Source organism: Fundulus heteroclitus, unplaced genomic scaffold, assembly GCF_011125445.2.
Source record: "Fundulus heteroclitus isolate FHET01 unplaced genomic scaffold, MU-UCD_Fhet_4.1 scaffold_57, whole genome shotgun sequence".
Lineage (NCBI taxonomy): Eukaryota > Metazoa > Chordata > Actinopteri > Cyprinodontiformes > Fundulidae > Fundulus > Fundulus heteroclitus.
In genome coordinates, this window is record NW_023397000.1 from 981,643 (window position 1) to 1,009,338 (window position 27,696).

Below are 27,696 nucleotides of genomic sequence, written 5' to 3' on the forward strand. Positions count from 1 at the left end.
TGTCTGTCTGGTGAATATCAGCCCAAGAGCTGATAGTTGAAAGGGATGAATTCGAGCACTGGCGATCTTTTAACAGCAAACTCTGCACACACATAGAATTAGGAGTGACAACTTCTCTTCAAGTTCAAGAATTTATTAACAAAAATAAAGTCACTTTATTCGGATCTATAGTTATAAATATGTATATATAAACATGTATATATATTGACTTATATATGTATATATTTATATTACTTTGTGTGGAATGTTGTAAATATATATCTAAAAATGTTTGTATATATGGAGCATGTAACAAAAGTAATTTCCCTCTGGGATTATTAAAGTATGTCTGATTCTAATCTGATCAACATCCAGAGAACATCACTATATAATGCTGTTTATCTGAATCAACCCTAACCCTATATTTCACTCAACAAATCTTCTCTACGAGGCAAGTGAAACTTAACTAAAACTACTAAGCAAAATGGAGAGAAAAAGTAGCTAAGTTAAGGAACTATGTACACACAGAAAGAAACAAAAGACAAAACAAAATGGTGATCATCATCAGAATGATTCAGAGAATCCTGGTTCATTGCAGATCTGAGTTAACGAACCAAAGTTCAACTTAAAGAACATGGACTGGAGTTCAATTAGCTTAACTAATTTAGAACAACATTTGGTAAGTGTTTCAACCCATTCACAATGCAAATCCTGAGTCAAACAAAACATTATTTGATAAACATTTTAAAGACTGATTTTCTCAGTAAGAATTTGTAAACTTTAGGATTGCTTGATTTTACTAATGCGATTATACCTCTGGGCGGCTACGAGTTGAGCCAAAAGGCAAAGCTCTCGATTTACCAGTCGATCTACGTTCCTACCCTCATCTATGGTCACGAGCTTTGGGTCATGACCAATAGAACGACATCCCGGACACAAGCGGCCGCAATGAGTTTTCTCCATAGTGTCTGGGCTCTCCCTTAGAGATAGAGTGAGGAGCTCAGTCATCCGGGGAGGACTCAGAGTAGAGCCGCTGCTCCTCCACGTCGAGAGGAGTCAGTTGAGGTGGCTCGGGCATCTGGTTAGGATGCCTCCTGGACGCCTCCCTGGTGAGGTGTTCCGGGCACGTCCCACTGGGAGGAGACCCAGAGGAAGACCCAGGACACGCTGGAGGGACTATGTTTTTCGGCTGGCCTGGGAACGCCTTGGGATTCCCCCGGAGGAGCTGGCCCAAGTGGCCGGGGAGAGGGATGTCTGGGCCTCCCTACTGAAGCTGCTGCCCCCGCGACCCAACCCCGAATAAGCAGAAGAGAATGGATGGATGGATGGCACTATTGAACAATGGCGGAGCGAGACAAACAAGTCTTATGCTTGAAACAAGCCTTTTTCATGCCTGTCCGGGAACCGGAATTTACCAGAGCTGATAGCATTTAGGCTAGTGGGGCTTTGGTACTAATTTTAAAAAGCTCCGACTTTATTTTCGTCATAATGAGTGAGCCAGATAAGATAAAAAGGTCGATTAGCTCAACACAATGTAACGCATTACACAAATAAACCATTTATTGCTCCCTGCTCATCCTCTGACAAACCTGTTGGTGCCTCAGTGTGAGTTCGGTTTACTATGGGCATCCAAGGAAGAGCAGTGGTCCAGGGAAAATGTTGGTCATTTAGGCAACAGACATGCGGCTCTGTGGCTAGCCAAAACGTGGTCGTAACAGGGTAGGCCGGTCTGACGTCCTGCATACAGTCTCAGCTCTCAGCCTGTCTGGTGAGGAAAGGCAATCGATCCGCCGTCTCAGGTTCGTTTTCCTGCTACAGCTGACAAAAATAAACAAAGCTGTTTCGGCATTCTTCACGGCTGCGAAGTCAGACTGCAACTTAGCTTTGATCTGGTCGGTGAATTTCTGAACTCAGTCGGGTCCTCCGCTCCGCAGAGGACAAGTTTCTCCCCATTGCTGTCCCAATAACACAGCAGGAACTAGGTTTCAGAGAGGCACATTTTTACTCAGCTTGTGGGTCTTTCGGGCCCCATGAGGCCCCATGCCTGGCTGGCTTGTCCTGGGCAGACTCTCTCTCCTTGAGAGTCCCAGGAAAAAGTGTGTAGTGAAGAGAACTGAGAGATATTGTCTGTGTGGCTAGCAGGGCAGCTGGTCCCCCAGCCACCCTCCCCTCCAGGTCTCCAGGCAAGAAGTTGAACAAAGAAAGAGGAGTGGTCTGGCTTAATAGCAGGGCACCCCTGCTGTGAGGCTGTCTCTGCTTTGGGTGTGAACTTCCTTGCTCACAATAGGGGGTTTTCACTGACGTCACTGGCCAACTTCCGGTCCTCCATATTGGGTGTCACACTTCCTTATCTCTAGTTGTCCACGTATTTTCGTATCGAGAATGGATAAGTACGCCAGCACGCTAGAGCGACCAGATAAGGACGTATATCTGAGGAAATGTTCCGTGATCGACCATATGGACCCTATGCCCTCCACGGTGCCTTGTTTAGCCGTAATCCAGATGATTGGCCAAATGTAGAGCACGGCGACATAGTGCATTACCTGGTGTTCGGTGAAAACCCTCTGCACAGTCTTGAGGAAATGAGAGCTTACAAGGGTCTAGAGGCTCACAACCAGTTCACATCTGGTTGGGTACGAGATGTCGAAGTTATGTACATCAAGGAAATCGCCATCATACGTGGACGGGTGAGTTTTAATAAGATGGTAAAAATGTAAGCAATCCGACGCAAATGCGGCGCATGCTTCTGCGGTGGCTGACGGCCGGCGGTGCGCGAAGGCGCTTGGCTGCAGGGCTGATCGACGCCACTCGCGGCTTTAATTATTTAAGCAGAACAATGACCAGTGCAAAATTAAGTTGTATTTACTGTATTTACGTCGGTAGGCGCCGGTAGGTTTTTGCCTACTGGCGTAACCCGGAAGGAGCGCGGACTTCACTTTACTGTTGTAAAGTGTTGATATTGAGGGAAGTGTTCATTTATTTTCATTGTGTCCCCTAAGTTACTGTGTGCCACATATGCCACAACGACACATGTTAAAACGTCTGAACGCATGAAATGTTAATAAGAGTTTTTGAACTTTAATTTATCTAATGCTGATTATTCATTGAATCGTTTGAATTTAAATATTTAAAATACTTTCACAGCAAAAATTATATGTGATTAATTTAGATTAATTAATTACAGAGTATGTAATTAATTAGATTGATTTTTTTAATCGATTGACAGCCCTAGTTTATGCATGTTACAGTGACACTTTAAACCAATTTGTTCTACAGCAAGGGGGGCCTTACACTTACAGAAATGCATTATGCAGGATAAATAATGGGACTATTAAATCACAAGTAATCATAAAGAGAAAAATTATGACAATTTGTTAACGTAATTGTAAAATAACAGTTCATTTAAAAAACATGCAATATTAAAACTGTTCTTATTTTAATTTCAGGTCCTTCACTCTCAAAGTGTCCGCGCTACAGCAACACATCCGTGGATTCTTTCCAAGCGGGATGGCCTCGTACTGACAGGGCATTGCGACTGCAAGGCAGGAATGGGCAGCACCTGTACCCATGTCGCTGCCATGCTGTTTCAGCTAGAGGCAGCTACCAGGATGCGTGCATCAAAGACAGTGACTGAATCAAAGGCGTACTGGCTTCTCCCAGGCGGTGTGAAGGATGTTCCTTTCGCGCCAGTATCGGACATAGACTTTAGCTCTGCCAAGAGCAAACGTCAGAAACTGGATGATAGCATAGCAGCGCTCTCGCTTCCGTCGCCAACAATGACTTCCACACCAGCTCGTGTGCGACCTGCTCAGCATGTGGCTGTTAAAAGTAGCGAAAAGCAGGAGGCGTTCCTGACAGCCCTCAGCAAGCTGAGGCCTAAAGCAGCTGTACTGGCTGCCTGTGATGACTTTGCTGCTGCCTTCCGCCCTAAAGCGACAACTAGCAAGTACCCCGCACCTTTAGTTGATCTGAAGGATGTAAAATACCAGGCTATGAGTAGGGCTGATCTGGAGAAAGCCTGTGCTGAGATCAGTATAAGCGTCACGCCGGAGCAAGCTAAACATATTGAAGAGGCCACTAGAGCTCAGGCGGATTCAAAATTATGGCATGTCTTCCGTGCTGGACGAGTGACTGCTTCATCTATGAAGGCTGCATGCCATACATCATTAGAGAAGCCCTCACCAAGTCTGGTGAGGGCCCTGTGCCATCCGGACAATAACAAACTGTAGGACACATTAAAACGGTAAGCAATATCCTGTACAGATAAGTTTAGACGAAGTCTCATTAGAGTAAGAACCATTTGCTGGAATTTGTTGAGACAGCTGCTGGGTCCACAGGTTAACTCATCTGAAATATAATTGAACAATAACATCAGAAGAGTAAATGATGGCAAGCCAGTGTAAAACTTAACTTTGCCATCATCATTTTCAAAAGTCCTCTGACAAACAGTAGATTCCTCAACCTTAATCCGCAATTCCATATTTTCCTGTGTCAGTCTATTCAGTTCTGACTGCATGCCATCGATCATCGACGTGGATATATCCGTTTGGCAGGGCAAAGTGTTCGGTTCTGCTGTCAGAGTCTCATCTGTATCGGGTAGTGGCTCACCACCTGATATTTCTAAGTCCTTGTTAGGCTTGAATGACTTGCTGAGAGAGATAAGGCTCTCAGCAGCATCATATAGCTTCCTTTTATGAGCCCTCTGCTGCACACGCTCCTTCCGGGATGCTGTCAGGTCTGAAGCTGGTTTCACCTTAGAATGGCCTAGGAGAAGGCTCGGTGCCCAGTCTGGGTTATCACAGTCGAAGAGTGCTGCAGGTTTGCCTGGAAAACAAAAAGCATTGTTGCTTAGCAAAGAAAATGCCATAAAGTTACAAAATAGCAATAGATTATCACATCAAGTGCATTTTTTGCAAGCTCTAACATTGTGTTCAACTATCTTACATTATTATTATCAATTTGTTTTTTAATAAGTACATTTTACCATAAGCATACAACATACCACCTGTATAGCTATTAGTCACAATAGTTAAAATGCCTGAGTACAAAGTTTATCATTCTAATCTGTCAAAAACACTGATTGACACACTGACCTCAAAATATACGTCAACTAGCACTGTAGGCTGCAGCCAGGCTTAACTAAACCCCAAGTAGATATATTGTTTAAATATAGGGCTTGGGATCCGCGTTGCATTGTGGGACGTGGCTGCCATGTTGATGGAAACGCAAAGTTAAAATGACAAAATCAGCATTATTAATAATTTGGATCCATATGAAGTTCCAAACAATGAGTGGAGCGTAACAGTTCTGAAGCTACAAGTCCTTGGAGTCTCATGTGCAGTTCACGAATGGATGGGTTCAGGAGCTGCAGATCTTAAAGCCGTGATCCAAGCGAGCCGACGACTCTTTGTTATCACTAACAGTTGTTCTCCGTGGTTGCGCCTCCAGGCAGGAAAGCGGTGGAAAATTAACCCGTTTCTATGTTTTTCCCATAGCGATCATGTGTTGCGCTGTTACAGCCCACAATACAGCAACGGTTTACATGTTTTAAATACTTAACAGTTAATTACCTGTGACAAAGTGAGCACCGCAGACTCTGGCGTATTCCAGCTTAACACCGTCCAAATCGGACCTGGATATCCGTGTCAGCCATAGGTGATGGCGTTGTTCAGATAGCTGTTTGGTTTTTTCGCACTGATTCACTATTACGGCTGGTAGGCGATAGAAAGAGCGTTGATCTCCACCTCCACGGGCCGTGCAACCAACAATTAAACACGTTTTCACCATTTTTCACTTCCAATACTGCCTAAGGCGTCATACAATGCAGGTCAACGGTGCGAAACGACTGCCACCCAATATGGCGGACGCGCTGAGTAGTCACGTGAGCGTGACGTCAGCTGAAAACCCCCTATCCATTTTGATTCCTTCCCCATGTCATATATTCAGAATTCAAAATGAATTCTGCCATGACGCGATGTCATAACAATTGCAGCCCCAGAATTGATGAATATAGGTGCAGCTTTTCAAGCTCTGCACCTCACTGCTTCCTAAGTGATGGTAGAAAAAAAACACTTATTTTTGGTCATTTCTGGTATCAGCATAATTTATATTTAATGATACCAGTTTGAGGCGGTGTGGTGGGCATATTTTACCCCCATTGGCAAATAAATAAACAAAAATGCATAAATAAAGACTGTAAAGGGCACCTTTAGAGGGAACAGGAGGAATTAAAAGTCTGAACTGAAGCCCTGATGTTACAAGTTCTTTAAAATGGCCCTTAAAAGTGCACACTTAAATTACATGTAACTTAAAGGTATACTATGCAACCGGGGTTGATTTTCCAGCGAGGCTCCCCCCAGAGGGCGAAAGTGAAAGTGCACTGTCGTAAATATGCTCAGCTGTTCTACTGGTTTCTCCGTCAAGCCAGGCGCGGCTGTTTTGAGCTTAGCAGACAGGCGAACGCAACGAATCACCATGTCTACTAACACAGTGAAAGTATGAACATGCACACAGAGAGAGAGAAACCATTCCAATGCAGTGTTTCTCCTAGGAATTTGCTTACCGGATGAGCGGAGCGGGGGAGAGACAAGCTTTGCGCAACCGGCAGAGCGGGGGGGGGGGGGGGGAGAGAGAGACAAGCTTTGCGCTAACGGCAGAGCGGGGGGGAGACTAGCTTTGCACTACCGGCAGAGGGGGGGCAAGCTTTAAGCTACCAGCAGAGCGGGGGGGGGGGGGGGGGGGGGGGGTAGACAAGCTTTGCAACCGGCAGAGCGGGGGAGACAATCTTTGCGCGCATATGGAGTTTAGTTTTTTCTTTTTTTTTGGAATGTCGGCGAGGCGGTAGCGTGAGGGAAACCCTACAATGTAACTTACAATTGCATCAGCAGAAACGCGAGGTCCGCGTCAGCCTTGCAGCCTTCTTTTTCTTTTAGTTCTCGCCATTCTGAAAAAGCTTGCCCGATGTTCACCCGTGTAGGACTCTTCTCTCTGTCCAGAGCCATTTTCCTCTTTCTCGCCTGCTCCAACATGGGCTTTCGCTGTTTTCTCGCTGGTTCCGCCATAATAAATGCACAAATCTAGCAACGAGCATGCTTTTCACTGGGGGCGTGTAGCAGTTCTCGCCGTAAAGCAAGACCGACTCTCGCGATGCACACGTGACTACTGAGCCTGTGAGTGCGGGCTGAGTGCTCCTGCAATTGCGGTATTTCCCCCACAGACCACCAGGGCGGCCGAGAAAACCTTAGTTCGACCTGAAATGACTCATTTAATCATCCAAAACACATTAATTAACTGAAAAATGTTGCATAGTATGCCTAATTTTGCACACCTGAATTCAAGCGCAAGGCGAAGCAGCAGCCCCACCGAAGCAGCGCTGGTTCTGCGTCATTAAACAAAATAGTAACTAATAACTAGAACTGCAAGCAGTTATTAACGGGTTCCAAGCCCACGCACCGCCCCCTTTGAGCATGTTCCTGGACTTCAGCATTCAATCCCACAGCATCTGGTGGAAAAACTGGAACATCTGGGCTTCAGCACACCCCTTCACCACTCCCTCACCTCCTGAGCACTGTCGGTCCGGGTCTGACAGACCACCTCTGATGTCATCACCCTCAGCACAGGCTCCCCTCAGGGCTGCATCCGGAGCCCCTTGCTGTTTACTCTGATGAGACACGACTGCACCCCCAGGTTCACCACCAATCACATCATGAAGTTCGCAGATGACATAAACCCATCAACAGCTCAGCTGTGGAGGTGGTTAGCAGCACCAAGTTCCTGGGGGTGCACATCACGGTCAACCTCACCTGGTCTGTGAACACCACGTCACTGGTGAAGAGGGCACAGAAGCGCTTGTACTTCCTGCAGAGGATGAGGAGAGCCCACCTGTCCCCGCACATTCTCACAACCTTCTACAGAAGTACCATAGAGAGCATTCTAACCAGCTGTCTCTCTGTGTGGTTTGGAGGCGGCAGCACCTCCGACTGGTGGAAAATGAGAGTGGTGGGGACAGCAGAAGGGATCATAGGGGCTCCTCTTTCCTCCATTAAGGACATTTCATCCCAGCGCTGCATGTCCCCAGCCCATAGCATCAACAGAGACCCTCAAACCCCCACCATGAACTGTTCCCCATATATATATATATATATATATATATATATATATATATATATATATATATATATATATATATATAATGAATGTTCTTCATTTACAGTGACCCTTTAAACCAGGGGTGTCAAACTCATTTCTATATAGGGCCACTTTGGCGTCATGAAGTCATTACAAGGGCCGGTTGCACGTGTGTAGACGATACTTTTCATTTCATAATTTCATTCCAGTTCACATAGAAGTATAAAAAATGCACAGTAACATAAAAGTAGCAACCTTAGGCCGTTTATACAGTTTATCTGCAAAAAACGTTGATATTGGGGTGAGTTACACTTACAGGAGGCACAGATTTAGCCATTTTATACACTTTCAAAGGATATATGCCTCTACTTTATTATTTTTGGCTCTTGAGGGCCGGATTATTTACCTTGACGGGCCGGATTTGGCCCGCGGGCCTTGAGTTTGACACCTGTGCTTTAAACCATTAATGCTATTACTCCTTTTCATGACAACTCATAATATATGAATTACATGTTTCCCGTAACCTATACCTTTTTATTCTAAGTTCAACCAAGATATTCTCTTCTTATCCTTGTAGCGTGTAGTGTTAAATAAGACTAAAATCGTTTCATTTGAATCAAGGTATGCAGATGTTGATAGATATATCTATCTATCAGTGACGTGCGGTAGGGTTCATAGCTGGTGAAGCACTGACATCATCAGTCAGATTTACAAATATATACACTCTACAGAGTAGACTCATTGCAAAGTGCTGAAGGAGACTGGTTGAGCCAAATCAATTAACCAAGAGACATGGAAAAAATATTGATTATTTGTTAAAAAAATAAATAAAACTAAATTATTTGTCATTTGATTGGTAGCAGTTTATGAGTTATGATGGATTTCTAACTAACCTACATTACGCACATTTTATTACAAAAACAAAACATGAATAATTATCGCTGTCTTACCTCTACTTAGAAATGAAGTGCAGCTGCGCTCTTTCTGAACAAAAATATCGGTCACTTTCCGGTAAAAGTTCTTTTTATCTTCTTCAGTTTTAAAAGTTTCTCAGTCTCAGTGGAGCTCACTGCCAGGGAGGAAAGCCTTCCTTCATCAGTCCTGTTCCAGCTGTATGTTTAGAGTCTTTTTAGTGCTTTACTTGTTTAGCAAAACTCGCTAATAACACATCCATAACTTGCTTTGACTCTACTATTTGGGGATCAGAGCGGTGCCCCTTGAGCGCTCCCTGCCTAGAGGCCAAGGAACTGCCGGCCTCACCTACAACCAGCTCTTTGGCTTTTATGATCGCCCAGCAGCACACGAAAACACATAGTTTAGTGACCAAAACACAATTCGTAATCCACATATATTAAATTGTGGAAAATCAGTTCATCAGTGTTTGAACAATTGAATTTATGATCTAGAGACAGGAAGATGCATTCACGGAATGGAAGTCAGCGCAGTTAACATGGGATTGCGCAATCCCAGGGGAGGCCAAGATCGCTGGCTTGGTGGCGCTTCACTATCAAGCACCACCAAGGATTTACGTTAAAAATAGCCAAAAGTCTTCGATTTTAAAGAGAATATGACAAAAAAAATAAGGAAATTAGATTAAAAAAACAATTATTACAAATCACTGCGTGAATCACAATATATATTGTTATCATTATTCTATATTTTCTATCTTTCCATGATTGCCTCCCCTGAATGCATGTCACTGCTATCTATAACTATAACCCATAACCTTTGCACAACATTCGCATATTTGCTCATTTTGCATCATTGTATCTCCAACTAGCATGACAAATGCTGTCGAACTCTCAGTTTCTAAATGCATTCTCGCACAAATGCCCTTTGCACAATCAATTCAGTACATACAAATGGTTTTAAAAATACTTACCTGTACACTGTGACTTTCTCATGCATTGTTTACACTTCAATTGTTTACTTTTAAATCACTGCTGCACCTTATATTGTAATTTAAATTGACTGTAATTTACAAGCTGTATTCTTGCACAAATTGCCCTCTGCACAATCAATTCTGCATATACAAATGTTTTTTAAAAATACACACCTGTACACTGTGACTTCTCCTGATTTGTTTGCATTTCAATTGTTTACTTCAAATCACTGCTGCACCTTATACTGTAATTTATTTTACTGCAATTTACAAGCTGTATGCAACAGAATTTTGTTCTGTACGCACTCTGTGCATACAAACTGACAAATAAAGTTTTCTAATTCTCTCTAAGTCTATCTATCTATCTATCCATATTATATTATAGCGTTACTTTTCGAATAAGTCTGATCCATATCTGAACTATGGATCTTTGCAAATGTTCTTGCCATTACTTCTACTTTTTATTCATTTGTTAATGCTGTTCCTTCTTCATGTTTTAGAACTGGATATGTTCTCTCTGATCTATTTCCCTTCATTTTCTTAATCATTCCACATACCTCAGCTATAGAAGTTGTTCTGCCTATTGAATCACAAAAATCTCTCCATTTTGTCTTCTTTGCCTTCTAAATAACTTTCCTTGCTTCTGCTTGATCTTTTTTATATTCAATGAAATTTTTTAAATTATGTGTTCTTCTCAAAACTCTAAAAGCTATCCTCCCATTTCAAGTCTCTGCTCCGCTTAGAAAAAACACAGGATGTGACGTCACTTCCGGTGATGTGCCCAAATATGGGCATAATGGCCGCCCTGTTCACAGTTCTGGATGGCAGAGCTCTCGATGATGAGAGCTGTAAACTGATCACAAACTTCATAAATTTGTTAAAATTCAACGGTTTGCTCTAAAATTCTGAAAATATTCATGAATGTCCAAGAGTGTTTCATCTAACCACACGATTTCTTTGATGGTCATTAAAAAAATGGATTCAGAGAAATAAAATATTAAACTTTATAATCTTGTATCATTAATTTTTAAAATCTTGTAAATTGGTCAAAATCGCCTGGATTTTTACCAAACTGAAAGACATGATTATTCTGGCTGTGCTTTACAGATAGAGGCCATTTTTATTGGGATTGACCAATATTTGTGGAAAATACATTGATTTCTCCATTTTACAAACTTTGAAAAAAACAGAGTGTGGCACTTTCAAACACTGGAATACATGCAGTGAGAGAATTGTTGCACCTTATTCAAGGAATACATCCTGAAAATCTGAGCTTGTTACACCACACAAGTGATTTTAGGTGAATTTTTGAAGTTTTCCTGTTTTTTTCCACACTTTTGGAAATAGGCCCCGCCCACTTGATTCAATAAATACCATATTTAATACTTTAGTTAAGGGCAATGTCTGGAAGGGAATGAAGAAGGTTTTGTAAAAATCCGATCAGCCATTCTTGCGTAGTAGATTTCTTGACATCACAGCGCCCCCTAGTGATGGACGATCCTCAAACGCGGGTCACATGTGCAAAATCTTATTTGGACTATGTGTTATGAAGGACATGTCAAAATCTGTTATAGTTTTAGAATAATCAGCAATTACATTTAGAGCTAGCTAGCTAACAATCACTTATTTTAGCGTTACTTTTCGAAAAAGTCAAAATTCAAAAATCCGCCGCGATAACTTTTTTTATTTGTCCATTATATGGGTATATATGGAGTTTTGTGCGGATTGCACAAAATATGTAGGAGGAGTTTAACAAGAAAGGTTTAACCTTTGTAGCCATGTAGCGCGAAAACTAGCTGGGAAACGAAGGGTGTGCCAATTCACTTTATTTTGCAGAATCATCCAATAAACAAAGTGCCATCAAGTTTTTGAGTGTGGGACCAGTAGTTTGGTGGTTACAGGCGTAAACGCATTGTCCATTGTTATAGCGCCCCCTAGTTGTTGAGGGGTCTGAATTTCTGGGTTTGAGTAGCGGTGCACATTCTGTACTTGGATACCTGATCCAATTGATTCGTTACAAATCCGCATGGGCCGCCCAACGCGTTTTAGCGGAGAATAATAATTACCCGTAATAATAAATAATTTAAAAACACACGAAAAACAATAGGGTTCTCTGCTCACAGAGCAGACGAACGGCATAGCCGTTCGCCTGCGCTGCGGGCTTGGAACCCTAATAATAATAAATAATTTAAAAACACTAGAAAAACAATAGGGTTCTCTGCTCACAGAGCAGACGAACGGCATAGCCGTTCGCCTGCGCTGCGGGCTTGGAACCCTAATAATTTAAAAACACGAGAAAAACAATAGGGTTCTCTGCTCACAGAGCAGACGAACGGCATAGCCGTTCGCCTGCACTGCGGGCTTGGAACCCTAATAACTACTAACTCTCCTATTGACTTTAATTGGGACATTTTGAAATGGTAGTGTTTCACGTTTTGGCCACTTGACCAGTTTGACAAGCTTGTAACACCCATATATGACTAGCCAGCAGAATCCATCCAAAAATTTAAATTTTTATCTTTAGATTACTAAATAACTTTGATAAAACATGTCTCCAGAAGGTAAGGTACTGCCCCGTTACCCACTTCCGAATGATCTTTTTAATAAACAAACATCTTTCAAGAAGTGTTTGTGAACTGTTAAAGTCAATTAAAATGCTGAAGACATACATTTTTCTTGCATTTCTTATTTGTGTTTTATGTCCTTGTATGTTACAGATCTATCGGCGCTGCTGGCTTGTATTCAAGAAGTCTTCCAGCAAAGGACCCTGTCGTCTTGAGAAATACCCTGATGAGAAGGCTGCCTACATCAGAGGATGTCCTAAAGTAAGTTTGAGTTTTTTGTGAAGGACAGGTATAGTCTACTCTGTACAGAAAAGTGTTCAAACACACATTTACACACTCACCGAGAGATGAAGTTAACCAGCCTTCACATCAAAGTAGCACTCTTTTACTTCTTATTAGGCGACTGCCATAGCATTTGCAATGAGGAGGCACTGCCTCTTCATTGTAAATGCGGAGAGAGGATGCTGGGGCTGTCTGTTCGCCGCTTCTACAGTCGTGTTAAAATAACGGCAAGCTTTTTTAGTAAACTTTTATTTTAATATTTTAACCTTTTTACTACTTGGGCAACCGACCAGTGGACCTTTTTTTTGATCAACTATTTTACCTTCCGCACCACTGAACTGTGGACCTGTATGGATTTCGTGGTTTTTCGAGTCTAGCGGTGGCCTACTTGTTGTCGCTGGCAGAAACTCCTGCTCGGAGACTCCCTGGAGTTGCTCATTGCCGCTGAGGCCGCATTTGGACAGCCTGGACTGAGTTTATCCTGAGAACCACCCTTCGCCGCTGCCGCAGAGTTTTCCACCGCCACCGGTGCCATCACTATGTTGAGTTACTCCGTCAACCAGCTGGTAAATTTTAACAGTTTCCTCACTCCAGCGTGCATTGCAATGATTAAACAACTAGGACTTCTCCGCCGTTCGCGCTATATCCATAGAAGTTCCCGCAGAAAGTTTTTCTCCTTACAAACAAGTCACACCATCCCGGTTCTTTGGTCACAAATGCAAACTTTTGCGCCACATTTATGTCAGTCTCCATGAAAACATCTCTCAATGTGCTGAATGGGAAACGTGGAGCGGACTTCCGTCTACTACGGCCAGTACAAAGATTTGTTGCATCATCAAATAGCAAAATCACACTCTTAAATGCACAGTCTATCACAAATAAATCCTGCCTCATTCATGACTACATCCTGGATAAATCTCATTACAGAGTCCTGGCACCAACCAAATAACTTTTTTTCTTTAAATGAGAGCTGTCCTCAAGGATATAGCTACCTCCAGAAAGCTTGCAGCACAGGGCGTGGAGGCGGCCTGTCAGTCATCCATTGCAGCAATCTAGAGTTTTCTCTGCAACCTTTACCCGAACTGTCTTCATTTAAATGCCTGGCAATTAACTGTCAGTCCCCTTCCCCTGTGCTGTCCCTTCTCATCTACCGACCACCAAAACCAAACCCATCATTTATTACTGAGATGTCAAATCTCCTCACAACTTCCTGCACACCCCCTCCTGCTGTTTTGCAGCTGAATTTCTCCAATTACTTAAAACTTAAAACAACTTGTTGATGTCCCCACACACACTAGGGGGCATACCCTGGACCTGGTCATTACAAACTCTGCCCCTCTTACCAACCTGCAGGTGCATGACCTAGGTGTGTCTGATCCCAAAGCCATTTCTATGGATCTGCCACCCCATCCAGTTTTTCCAAGCCTAAGCGGCATATCTGTTTCAGACTTTGCTGTCTTCCTGGCCAAGATAGATATATCATTAATAATCTACCTTACACCATACAACACCTCAACACCAATACTAATAGTAAGAGTGTCATGGTTTTTAGGTGTTTGGCCCACATGCAGAACACAGTCAGGAGACAAAAAGCAGTTTAAGGTGTTTTATTGCAGTGTCGGAGATACACTGAGAAATAATGCTCACAGAGTGAGCGGCCGACAGTGATCGAGACGCCAGGATCAAAAACACTGTGGGAGAAAAAGGAGATAAGTTAACTGAGGCCAGTGCGGGGATCTAACCGTGAATGGCTGTGCTTACCGCCAGGTACCGGTAACCTAGCCGGGGGGGAGTGGAGCAGAAGAACGGATTCAGTAGAACTCTTCTCTTGGTGTAACTAAGTGACTGAGTGACAGGTACCACAGCAGGATCAGGGATGGAGGAGCCAGGCACCCATGATCGGTCCTCCCAGTCGACAAGGTATTGGTAACCTCTACCCCGTCCACGGGAGTTCTCGATCCCTCGGATCCGGCATCCTTGATGGTCCTGGGTGGGTGGAGGGCAAAGATTTCTTGAGAGAACGGGCTTGATCTGGGAGACGTGGAAGGTTGGGTGGACACAAGAGTGAGGGGGCAGACGGAGACGAACAGCGGATGGACTGATCTTCTCAATTTCATGGGGTCCAGTAAACCGGGGGGCTAACTTCTTAGCTTATGGAGTGGTGAGTACATCTTTAGACGAGAGCCAGACCTTCTGACCTGGGTGGTATTGCGGAGCTGGGGTCCTGCGTTGGTCAGCAAACCTTCTGTTCTGCTCCGCGGTTTGTTGGAGGGCAGTGATGGTGGATTCCCAGGTCTGACGGAAACAAAGGATGAATTGGTGAACAGAGGTGAACGGGATCTGGAGCTCATCATAGGGAAGGAGTGGTGGCTGATAACCAAGGGAAATCTCGAATGGAGAATGACCAGTGGCAGTGGAGACGTGAGAGTTTAGGGCATACTCAACCCAAGGCAGGTATTTGTTCCCGTCAGTGGGTGACAAGGAGGTGAGGCATCGGAGAGTGGTTTCAAGTTGTTGGTACATACGTTCTGTTTGTCCATTGGTCTGGGTGTTATCTAGAGGTGAGGGTGTAACGGGCACCGAGAGCACAAAAGAAGTGCTTCCAGACTTGGGAAACAAACTGGGGGCCCCGGTCAGAGAGGATGACACTGGGAATTCCGTGGAGTGTGAAAACATGTTTAATAAGGAGCTGGGCGGTCTGCAAAGCGTTGGGCAGTTTTCTGAGTGCAATCAGGTGGCATGACTTAGAGAACTGATCTACAACCGTGAGGATGGTAGTAATGCCTTGAGAGGACGGGAGACCGGTGATGTAGTCTAGAGCAATGTGAGACCAGGGGCGCAGAAAGGGAATGTAGGAGACCAGCAGGGGGGTTGTTAGATGCCTTATTTTGAGCACAAACAGGGCAGGCATGAACATATTCTCTGACATCTTTAGACTAGGAAGGCCACAAAAAACAACGAGAAACTTGGGACTGGGTTCTTGAAATGCCCGGATGGGCGGAGAACTTGGAGGCGTGGCACCAACATAGGACATCGGGACAAACTGAGCGGGGAACATAGGATAGGCCAGGAGGTCCGGTTCCAGGATCGGGTTCTTCTTGCAAAGCTTGAGCTATGAGATCCTCCAGCTCCCAGCGAAAGGCACCAAAGGGTGCAGGTTGGAGGTAAGCTGGGAGTGGCTTCTTCATAAGAGTCCTGTGGAGCATACAGGCGGGACAGAGTGTCTGGTTTCAGGTTCCTAGGTAGGACGGTAGGTGATGGATAGGTTGAACCGAGAAAAGAAGACGGACCAACGAGCCTGTCGGGGGTTGAGGCGTCGGGCGGACCTTAGGTATGCCAAGTTCTTGTGGTCAGCCCAAATTATCATGGGCTGCTTGGACCCCTCCAACCAATGTCGCCACTCCTCTAGAGCTAACTTAATAGCTAGAAGTTCTCTGTCACCTACATTGTAATTTCGTTCGGCTGGGGACAACTGATGAGAAAAAAACGCACAGGGGCGAAAACCGGTTCCTGTTCAGAACCAGTTCCGTGTTTTCCAATTCCATGGAACCGTTTGGCAGCGCGCTTAACGATTCTCTTTTCGATTCCGTGTGCTCCGGCTCTGAGCAGCACGAGGGTAGCAAGTTAGACAAGTTACGTCACGTTACGTCACGTTTTTTACGCAGGTTACGCAAGTTACGCAAGTTAGGCAACTTACGTCACGTTTTTTATGCAGGTTACGCACACGGCATTCAGTAAGCAAATACGGCATGGTCAGGCTTAAAGCAAAACAAAACAAATGGTGCAGTTGAAGGTTTGGCTTCATTTTAAGGAAGAGAAAGATGGCAACAAGGCGCTTTGCAATCATTGCAAAATGGTATTTACATCCGCGGGAGTAAATACATCCAACAGGCAGAAATACCTGCGCACACAACATGGCATACATTTTAACAAATGCCGTGTTTTTGATTCTTACCGGACAGAAGCTAAAGTTACGACCAGCATGGAAGGTAACTCTGGTTGTAAGTAGCTAGTTTTACATCACTGGCTGTGCTTAATGTGGTGCCTAGTAAATCATATGCCAGGAAAATAAACCAATTTCCTACCTCTCTTTGGGGTTATTAAGGGAGTGTGCCTTTCTCATTAATCCAGCCCTTTATTGGTAGCATGTTTAATTAGAACTACTGGTAGGTGGAATTCTTACATGATTCTAGCTATTGCAGTGGATATAACGAAACATGCTACTGTCATGTTTGGCTTAAGGTGTTTCACCCACATGCAGAATACACTCGGGAAAACAGGTAGATTAGGAAAAGGTTTATTGAAGTACAAGAACGCAGGTGGAGATTGTGCTGAAGACCGGGACTTAAACGGGGACCAGGAGGGCGGGGAACCGGACTGATCTAGAGGAATGAGAGGATCTGTTAACTGTTGGAGGGACAACGGGAGATGTGCTGCTGGACGTATGCTTACTACGAGGTGGGGAAACCAAACCGGGGAGGAAATGACGAGGACTCAGGGATTGCCTGGTGGTAATGCCACAGGCGTCCGGGAGACCAGGGAGCGGAGGCAGAAACGGGTCCGAGCAGCACCGAGAGATCCAGGGATCCAGATCAGCGGGAGGAACCAGTTGTTGTCCGGAGGCGGCTGGGGTCCAGAGGTAGGTGGCTGGCCAGGAGGAACCAGGATGAATCCACGAGGGAAGACTGGCGGAGGAGTGACAGGAGAAGCTTGAAGGATGTTGACACGAGCGATGGATGTCTGATTACGAGGGGGAACCTGGGAGACACAAAGGTAGGAATCTTTAGTTTTCACGAAACCAATCAAAGCTAGAGGCCGAAGCTGGCTTGCATACCACGACGGTAACACTCTGGCATCCTCCCGCTGTCTGCGCGCTGTTCTTGTAGTGCTGCCCGATGCTGCTTAACGACCCGCAGGTGTGTGGGTTCCGCCCACCAGTCAACCCCGAACACCTGTGGAGAAAGCAGCAGAACCGGCAGCAGGCTGCACGGCCCTGCTGGCTGAGTCCTGACACCACCACCCCCTCAAGGGTCGCCACCTAGCGACACAGAGGAAGGGACTGGATGTGACGGGCTTGATCTGACACACATGGAAGGTGGGGTGCACACGGGAGTGGGACGGGAGACGAAGACGGACTGTGGTGGGGCTTATCACGGAGATGATTTCATACGGGCCGGTGAATCGGGGTGACAACTTTCGGGAGGCGGCTCGGGAGGGGAGGTCGCGGGTTGACAAGCCAGACTCGCTGACCAGGGTGGTACGTGGGGGCTGGGACCCGGCGCTGGTCAGCAAAGCAGCGGTTCTGTTCGGCGTTTTCCTGGAGGGCTTGAATGGTCTGGGTCCAAACTTGCTTGCAGCGGTTGATGTGGTCCTGAACAGAGGGAACGGTGATCTGGTGGTTGTTGTCAGTGAGCAGTGGGGGCTAATAACCAAATGATACTTCGAAAGGAGAGAGGCCGGTAGCAGAGGAGATGTGGCTGTTATGTGCGTACTCAATCCAGGGGAGGTATTTACTCCATTCAGAGGGGTTCTTGGAAGTGAGGCAACGAAGGGCGGTCTCCAGCTCCTGGTTCATTCTCTCTGTCTGACCGTTGGTCTGGGGGTGGTATCCTGAGGTCAGGGTATACCGGGCCCCAAGGGCCGCGGCAAACTCCTTCCACAACCGAGATATAAACTGGGGACCACAGTCAGACAGGATCTCACGGGGTATCCCATGGAGGCGGAAGACATGTCTTACCAGGAGCTGGGCCGTGAGGAGAGCGAAGGGGAGTTTGCGAAGTGGGATGAGGTGACAGGCCTTGGAGAACCGGTCGATAACTGTGAGGATGACGGTCATGCCTTAGGAGGAAGGGAGTCCGGTGACGAAGTCTAAGGCTGTATGGGACCAGGGGCGTTCAGGAACTGGTAAGGGTTGAAGGAGGCCGGCAGGTGGTCTATTGGATGGTTTGTTTTGGGCACAGACAGGACATGAGAGGACAAACTGCCTAATGTCTTGGAACATGGTGGGCCACCAGAAACTACGGGCGAGGAGGGTTTATGTCCGATGGATTCCGGTATGAGCTGAGAACTTTTCAGAGTGGGCCCACTTGATGACTTGAGATCTAACGGAGGACGGAACATAGGAACGATTAGGTGGGCCGGTTCCAGGGTCTGGGTCTGAAGGAAGGGCACGGGTGATGAGGTCCTGTACCTCCCACTGGAGAGCACCAAGCATGCAGGAGGGAGGTAGAATTGGGGCTGGTTCGTTCTCAGAGTCGGAGGAGGAGTACAGACGGGACAGGGCGTCGGGTTTTACATTCTTGGAGCCGGGATGGTAGAAGATGGTGAGGTTGAAGCGTGAGAAAAAGAGGGACCAATGGGCTTGGCGGGGGTCTAACCTCCTTGCAGTCTGTATGTATTCCAAGTTGTTATGATCTGTCCAAATGAGGACGGGCTGCTCGGACCCCTCCAACCAGTGACGGCACTCCTCCAGGGCGAGCTTGATGGCCAGCAGCTCTCTGTCTCCGACGTCGTAATTTCGCTCTGCCGGAGACAGACGCCTGGAGAAGAAGGCGCACGGGTGGAGCTTCTGGTCTTGACCGGACACCTGGGATAGGACGGCTCCCACGCCTGTGTCTGAGGCATCGATTTCAATGATGAATTGTTTCGAGGGGTCAGGGTACATGAGAATGGGTGCACTGGAAAACCGGTTCTTGAGATCGACAAATGCTGAGTGGGCCTCGGGAGTCCAGGTGAATGATGTCTTGACTGAGGTGAGTGCGTCAAGGGGGGCGGCGATCTGACTGCAACCCCGAATGAACCGTCTGTAAAAATTAGCGAAGCCAAGGAATCGCTGGAGGTCTCTTCTGGACTCCGACTTGGGCCAGTCGAGGACAGCACGGATCTTCTCTGGGTCAGACCGCACCTGCCCCCCTTCCAGGATTAATCCCAAGAAGGTGACGGATGATTTGTGGAACTCACATTTCTCTGCCTTAACAAAGCTTGTTTTCGAGGAGGCGTTGGAGGACGAGACGGACATGCTTGTAGTGCTCGGATGGGTCACGGGAGTAGATCAGGATATCATCGAGGTAGACAAACACGAAGACGTTGAGAAAGTCACGTAGGACATCATTAACGAGGGCTTGGAAGACAGCGGGGGCATTGCACAAACCAAACGGCATGACTTGGTATTTGAAATGTCCTAAAAGGGTCTTGAAAGCTGTCTTCCACTCGTCTCCCCGGCGGATCTGCACCAAGTGGTAAGCGTTACGCAAGTCCAGCTTAGTGAAAATGGTGGCTGACTGTACGGGTTCTAACGCGGATGAAAGGAGCGGAAGAGGGTAATTGTTTTTGACTGTTATGGCGTTTAAACCCCGATAGTCTATGCAAGGCCGAAGGGAACCATCCTTCTTGCCTCCGAAGAAGAACCTTGCCCCTAGAGGAGAAGACGAGGCGCGAACGAGCCCTGCGGCTAAAGACTCCTTAACATACCTCTCGAGAGCCTGACGCTCACCCTGAGACACAACTGCATAGGCTCCGGTGGAGAGGGTGGCGCTACGATCGGTCTAGCTGGGGTCCGCTCGATTGGAGCCAGTCGGAAAACTGGCTGCCGCTCGGGGCGGCTCTTACCCCGAGCTCATAAGTGGTTATCTAACCGTACTGCCAACGCAATGTATTCGTTCAGGGAGTTCGGCTGTTTCACGCGTGCCAGCTTATCCTTAAGGGACTCGTCTAAGGACTGAAAAAAAACTGATCTTAAAGCACGCTGTTCCCAACCGACCGCCGCCGCCACTGTGCGAATCTCGATTGCGTAATCAGCTATTCGCCTGCCCCGCTGCCGTAAGGTGAGTAGACGCTGGGAGTCCTGACTCAACCGCAAACACTGTCTTGAATTCAGAGCGGATACAGTTCTACCGACTGTATCCGCTGGGTCTGTTTGGCCAGAGTGTTCTTCTGTCATGTTTGGCTTAAGGTGTTTCACCCACATGCAGAATACACTCGGGAAAACAGGTAGATTAGGAAAAGGTTTATTGAAGTACAAGAACGCAGGTGGAGATTGTGCTGAAGACCGGGACTCGAACGGGGACTAGGAGGACGGGGAACCGGACTGATCTAGAGGAATGAGAGGATCTGTTAACTGTTGGAGGGACAACGGGAGATGTGCTGCTGGACGTAAGCTTACCACGAGGTGGGGAAACCAAACCGGGAAGGAAATGACAAGGACTCAGGGATTGCCTGGTGGTAATGCCACAGGCGTCCGGGAGACCAGGGAGCGGAGGCAGAAACGGGTCCGAGCAGCACCGAGAGATCCAGGGATCCAGATCAGCGGGAGGAACCAGTTGTTGTCCGGAGGCAGCTGGGGTCCAGAGGTGGGTGGCTGGCCAGGAGGAACCAGGATGAATCCACGAGGGAAGACCGGCGGAGGAGTGACAGGAGGAGCTTGAAGGATGTTGACACGAGCGATGGACGTCTGGATATGAGGGGGAACCTGGGAGACACAAAAGTAGGAATCTTTAGTTTCCACGAAACCGATCAAAGCTAGAGGCTGAAGCTGGCTTGCATACCACAACGGTAACACTCTGGCATCCTCCCGCTGTCTGCGCGCTGTTCTTGTAGTGCTGCCCGGTGCTGCTTAACGACCCGCAGGTGTGTGGGTTCCGCCCACCAGTCAACCCCGAACACCTGTGGAGAAAGCAGCAGAACCGGCAGCAGGCTGCACGGCCCTGCTGGCTGAGTCCTGACAGCTACAAAGTTGCTCCGCAGTCCAGGGAGCGAGAGAAAGGTGACGCTCGTTTATTTAAATCAGGGGACATGAGTTTATTTCCCAAAATCTTCTCCGAGATTAATAAGCAACTGTCAAAACAAACTTCATTTTCTTGTATTCTAAACAACTCATCTATTGTATTTAAGTTTGTTCTTATATTCCTTTTTTATTTAAACAAAGATAAATATTACTCCAGTTGCACATTTGCTGTGGACATCTTGACCTTGTTAGTTTGTAAGGTCGTGTGATAGTTAAGTAAACAAAGTTGATGCTCATCATCAAACTGTTTGTTCTCCTTTTTTCCCCAAATTGGAATCGAAAAGATAATCGAAAAGGAAACGAATCGTTTCACAGAATCGATAAGGGAATCGGAATCGTGAAAATCTTTTCAATTCCCAACCCTAACGCTGGGAGAGAACCGCCCCTACCCCTCTGTCAGAAGTGTCTATCTCAAGGATGAACTGTTTACTAGGGTCTGGGTGTACAAGGATGGGAGCCTGAGGGCATCAACTCTTTAATTCCTGAAAAGCGGCACTGGCTTCTGGGTTCCAGGTAAAGAGGGACTTAGGAGAAGTGAGTGCGTGTAGGTGAGCAGCAATCTGACTGTACCCCCTGATGAAACGCCTATAAAAGTTAGCAAAACCGAGGAAACGCTGAAGCTGCCTCCTAGAGTCTGGTACTGGTCAATCTAGCACAGCCTTGATCTTATCAGGGTCTGACCTGACCTGTTCACCTTCTAAAATAAGACTGAGGAAAATAACTGAGGCCTTGTGAAATTCACATTTCTCGGCTTAACCAAACAAGCGGTTCTCAAAGAGATGCTGGAGGACTAAACAAACGTGCTGTTGGTGCTGGGCGAGGTCTCGAGAGTAAATAAGGATGTCATTAAGGTAAACAAAAACATTGAGAAAATTCCGTAGGACATCATTCACTAGGGCTTGGAAAACTGACGGAGCATTACACTGCCCGAAAGGCATCACTAAGTACTCAAAATGCCCCAGAGGGGTCTTGAATGCCGTTTTCCACTCATCACCCCGGCGGATACGAACCAAATGATAAGCATTACAGAGATCTAGTATATTAAAAACTACTGCATCTTGGACCGGTTCTAGTGCCGAGGACAACAAAGGAAACGGGTATTTGTTCTTTATGGCAATCTGGTCCTCGCTCTTTAAAGAGGGTCCTGACGGATGACTGGACGGAACGGCGGACTGAAGACAGCGTGAGTGACAAGCCGGTGACCAGGACTCTAAACTGCACTCAGCCCAGTTAAGATGGGGACTGTGTTGCTGTAACCAAGCCAAGCCTAAGATGACTGGTGAGTGTTTCACAGGGAAAACAAAAAACGAGATGAGTTTCCTATGATTTCCGGAAATTATCACCTCCAGAGGCTTGGTCTGGTGAGTGATCTGAGTTAAACGCCCCCAATCCAGGGCTGAAACCTGGAGGGGCGCGGACAAAGGCACCATCTCGATCTTGGTTTGATGTACTAGTGTCTGGTCAATTAAATAAAAATCTGAGGCTGAGTCGATTAATGTCTTGGGCCGTGATAATGGTAGCACGAAGGCAAAAACGTTGTGACGCGGGTGCACTAGGCGAAGTGGGGGGTGAGAATTTGTTACGATCTGCCGGCTTCCCCACTACAGGCGGCGGACCCGGTCTTATGGCCGTACAGGGCACAAATTAACAAAATCTGAGACGCAGCGACCTTGCTGCCTAAGGGCTAATAATTGCCTGGACTGCTGCACAGGATCAGCTTCGACTGCAAATACAGTTTTAAACTCGCGAACAAACTCATCGAAAGTGCAGCCAACCGATCGGCAGTCAGGGAAGCGGGCTTCAGCCCATCTTAAACCTCGTTCCGATAGCAGCCGTAAAACAAATGAAATCTTGGCTTCATCTAAAGCGAATGTCTGAGGGGATCGATTGAAAACAAGGGAGCACTGAAACAGAAACCCACCGCAGTCTCCACTGTCTCCGGAGACTGCGGTGGGAAGAGCTCTTGGAGACAGGGGAAGGCTGAGCCATGGAGTCTGGGGAAGTGCTGGACGAGGGTGGAGCGCTGGACGAGGTGGAAGCGAGTGGATGAGATGCAGAGTTCAGCACAGCTGTCAGTTGGCCCAGTTTAGCTGTCAACCCCTGCAGTTGATCCTGAGTAGCGTGTACCGCTAATCTGAAAGCCTGTAACTGCTCTTGTTGGGCAGCAAGCTGCCTCCTGCAGGGGGTTGGAAAACATCTGAAGTCTGTTTGTCCTGAAAGCGAGGTGAAGGGAGCACAAGTCCAGAATACGACCAGGACATGACATCCTGTGTCACCCAAACAGAGGTCAACTGACAAGATAAGGTTGTCTGTTTTTCAACGTTTGTGGAGCTGTTCCCAGAAATATGACCAATGTCTGCCGAAGGAGGCTGGAAGCACATGGACACTGCTGGGTCACAGCGCGGACCAATGGATGCAAAGAGAATCCTATTTGTAACACACACCCATCTGTGGGATATAAAATGCATGTACACTATGTTGTAATTAGAACTCTAGCTCACACCCGTTCGTATGTGCTGAGGAGGTAAAGCCTGAAATAAATGGGTTCTCCAGTTGGCAAGCAGAAAGACCTCGTTTCCCGTGTCATCATTCTTTTATATAGTTTAATAGTTAAAAATCTCCCACACTCCCAAAAGTGTCTGCTGGGTCTGCGTGGCCGGAGTGTTCTTCTGTTATGGTTTTTAGGTGTTTGGCCCACATGCAGAACACAGTTGGGAAACAAAAAGCAGTTTAAGGTGTTTTAATGCAGGCTCGGAGATACACTGAGAAATAATGCTCACAGAGTGAGCGGCCGACAGTGATCAAGACACCGGGATCGAAAACACTGTAGGAGAGAAAGGAGATAAGTTAACTGAGGCCAGTGCGGGGATCTAACCGTGAATGGCTGTGCTTACCGCCAGGTACCGGTAACCTAGCCTGGGGGAGTGGAGCAGAAGAACAGATTCAGTAGAACTCTTCTCTTGGTGGAACTAGGTGACCGAGTGACAGGTAAGCTGGCAGGTGGTACAGAGGCGGGGAGCCCGAGCAGCACCACAGCAGGAAGCAGGGAGCAGAGAGCAGCTTCCAGAGAGAATCCAGGAACTTGACTTAAGACTTCAGCGCTCGGAGGAGCAACTGGTGAGTAATCCAGAGTACAAGGCGATCTGTGAGAAAATAGGAGACACGAGGTAGCGCTGGAAACAGGAAACACGAGTAGCGCTGGAGCGAGAAACTGTCGAGAGACAATGGCCAAAAAAATCATACCACAACGGTTTACCACTCTGGCGTCCTTCAGCTGACTGCAACCCGCTTTTAAGCTCCAAGCCGGAGCTGCCAAAACGAGCTGCAGGTGTGCACCAAGCCCACCAGTCAACTACGATCACCTGTGAGGGAAAGGAGAAGAGAGCAGGCAGCACTGAAAGAAACTGTACAGCACAGCCTGCAGAACCCTGACAAAGAGTAGGCCTATATATTGCTAAACAGACATGCAGAGAATTGTTAATGTCTCATAAATTGTGTCTCAATAAATTATCAATTAACAATTTATATTCTTAAATCAGTCTCATTAAGAAAACGTGTTATATCTATTATCAGTCTAATTTTTCAATATTCATTTATAAAGGAGCAAACTGTTTTACTTATTCAGTGAGCCCTTGTTGCATACTTCATAGAAATGAAGAAAAACACACAATATGAGAAAAATATTATATATATATATATATATATATATATATATATATATATATATATATATATATATATATATTAGGGCTGGGCAACGATTAAAATATTTAATCGCGATGAATCGCATAATTTGCCTGATTAATCATGATTAATCGCATTGTATTTACAAACTCCAAGAATTAATTCAAAAGTAGTGTAAAGAGCACTTTTATTTTAATGTTTGCCATATGAACAAAAGTGTTGTATCATTTGTAGCACTTATCAGTAACACATACTTAGTGTAAAGCTCAACTTAGACATGTAAAACAAAAAATAGCAATAATAATAAATTAAAGCTTATTGCCACTGACAGGAAATTCTCTTTATGGGGAAAAATCTACCAAAAATAGGCAATTTCTGAGGTAACCGCAGGGAGCAGCATTACCATTTTATGTTCAATACCAAAGTTTAACTTGGCAGTGGTTACAACTAACTTGTTTCTGTCATACTCGTTGCTGGAAGAACTTTAAACTGAAATATTTGCTAACTCGATATGCGTGCATGTTTATTTGACGTTAACACGCGTTTTTTTGTTGTTGCTTTCTCGCGTGCATATAGTGAATGGCAGGTAAAAAACTGGCAAAAACACATGGATACTTTGAAGCGAGAAGCGACTTCACCGACGGCGTCAATGCAGACCCCGCTCCGCTCCGCACAAAACTTGTTCCGTTCGCCAACTCACCGCCTCGCCTAAGCAAAGTCCTGCGGGAAATACCGCCTTCCCCATGTCAGCTTTGTTTTTTTCCGGCCAGCACCTTTCTTCTTCTTTGAATCCGAGGCTGGGCTGACAGCGAGGTTATTGGCGCATTATCGCCACCTACTGTTCTGATTCAAACCCCTACACCGCAGCAACAGACCTTCACAAAATAAAAGCATGTGAGCAACATGCGTTAATGCGTGTTAAAGTAATTACAAATGGAGTCAATAATTATCCTAATATTGATCTTACTAAAACTTTTCCATGATTAAATAAAGATACTGGAACACAAACAAGCCTAAATCTTTCTATCTGAAAGGAAATAATCCATACCCATAAATAGCAGTTTTGTGGAGAGCTTGAATAATATACTGTTCAAAAAATGAAGGTAACACTTACACAACACAATGTAACTCCAAGTCAATCACAAATCTGTGAAATCAAACTTTCCTTTTAAGCACCACTGATTGACAATTTCACATACTGTTGTGCAACCCTCCATGTGCTCGGCAGAGGTATTCTGACTGCCATTGGGTACAGAGATGAGATCCTCAGACCCATTGTGAGACCATATGCCAGTGCCGTTGGCCCTGGGTTCCTCCTAATTCAAGGCAATGCTAGACCTCATGTGGATGGAATGTGTCCGCAGTTCCTGCTAGATGAAGGCATTGATACTATGGACTGGCCCGCCCATTCCCCAGACCTGAATCCAATTGAGCACATCTGGTACATCATGTCTCGCTACATCCACCAACGCCATGTTGCACCACAGACTGGCCAGGAGTTGGTGGATGTGTTAGGCCAAGGTCTGGGAGGAAATCCCTTAGGAGACGATCTGCCACCTCATAAGGAGCATGCCCAGGCATTGTATGGAGTTCATACAGACATGTGGCAGTCCCACACGCTACTGAGCCTCATTTTGACTTGTTTTAAGGACATTACATCAAAGTTGGAGCCGCCTGTAGTGTGTTGTTACACTTGGCTCCAAATCCAGACCTCCATGGATTAATACATTTCCATTGATATTTTTTGCATGATTTTGTTGTCAGTACATTCAGCTATGTAAATAACAAAGTATTTAATAAGAATATTTCATTCATTCACATCTAGGATATGTTATTTTACTGTTCCCTTTATATTTTTGAGCAGTGCATTGTCCTACCAGTAGATTATCCCACGTGGGCTGAGGATCACCTCAGCTCCTCCAGAGTTAACATGGTTCTCTTGGCTAATTCTCTGGATGTTAAAGGCTGCTGTATGATAAGTTTGGGGCCAATCAACCAAAGTTTTTTGATATTAAGTGTTGTTCAAGATCTCAAAAGCCCCCAACTATTTTGAGTAAAGAGGTTCCATGGACACCGGAGAGGTCGCGTTCTACTCGGGATGACATCGTGGACAACACATGTGAAAACTCTTGAAAATATTTTGTGTCCTGGGAATCCCAGAGTCTGCAGATGGGCTCTGATTTCTCAAGCCGAGATGCTCTGTTAAAGATGGAAAGAGCACCAAAATAATTAACAAAGACCTGTGGCCGCCAAAATTCTAGCAAGGGTGATTCTAGACAGGGGTAGTGCCCCTTTAGAACTGGTCCTGGTCCCTGTATTGGAAATATATTACCATGATTATGCCCGTTTCTTTTAGAAATGTTTTTAAGATTTAGTTCTCAAATGTCTAAACTGTC

General features: G+C 45.9%; 1 protein-coding gene across 1 annotated transcript in view; it reads left to right on the forward strand.

Moving 5' to 3' along the window:
• Nucleotides 1–27,696, forward strand: part of dok4 (docking protein 4) — a 118,099-nt gene that overhangs the window by 17,631 nt on the left and 72,772 nt on the right. The window contains exon 2 of the mRNA XM_036133064.1: nucleotides 12,706–12,813. Coding sequence (XP_035988957.1) covers nucleotides 12,706–12,813 — 108 coding nt within the window. The remainder of the gene's footprint in view (nucleotides 1–12,705; nucleotides 12,814–27,696) is intronic.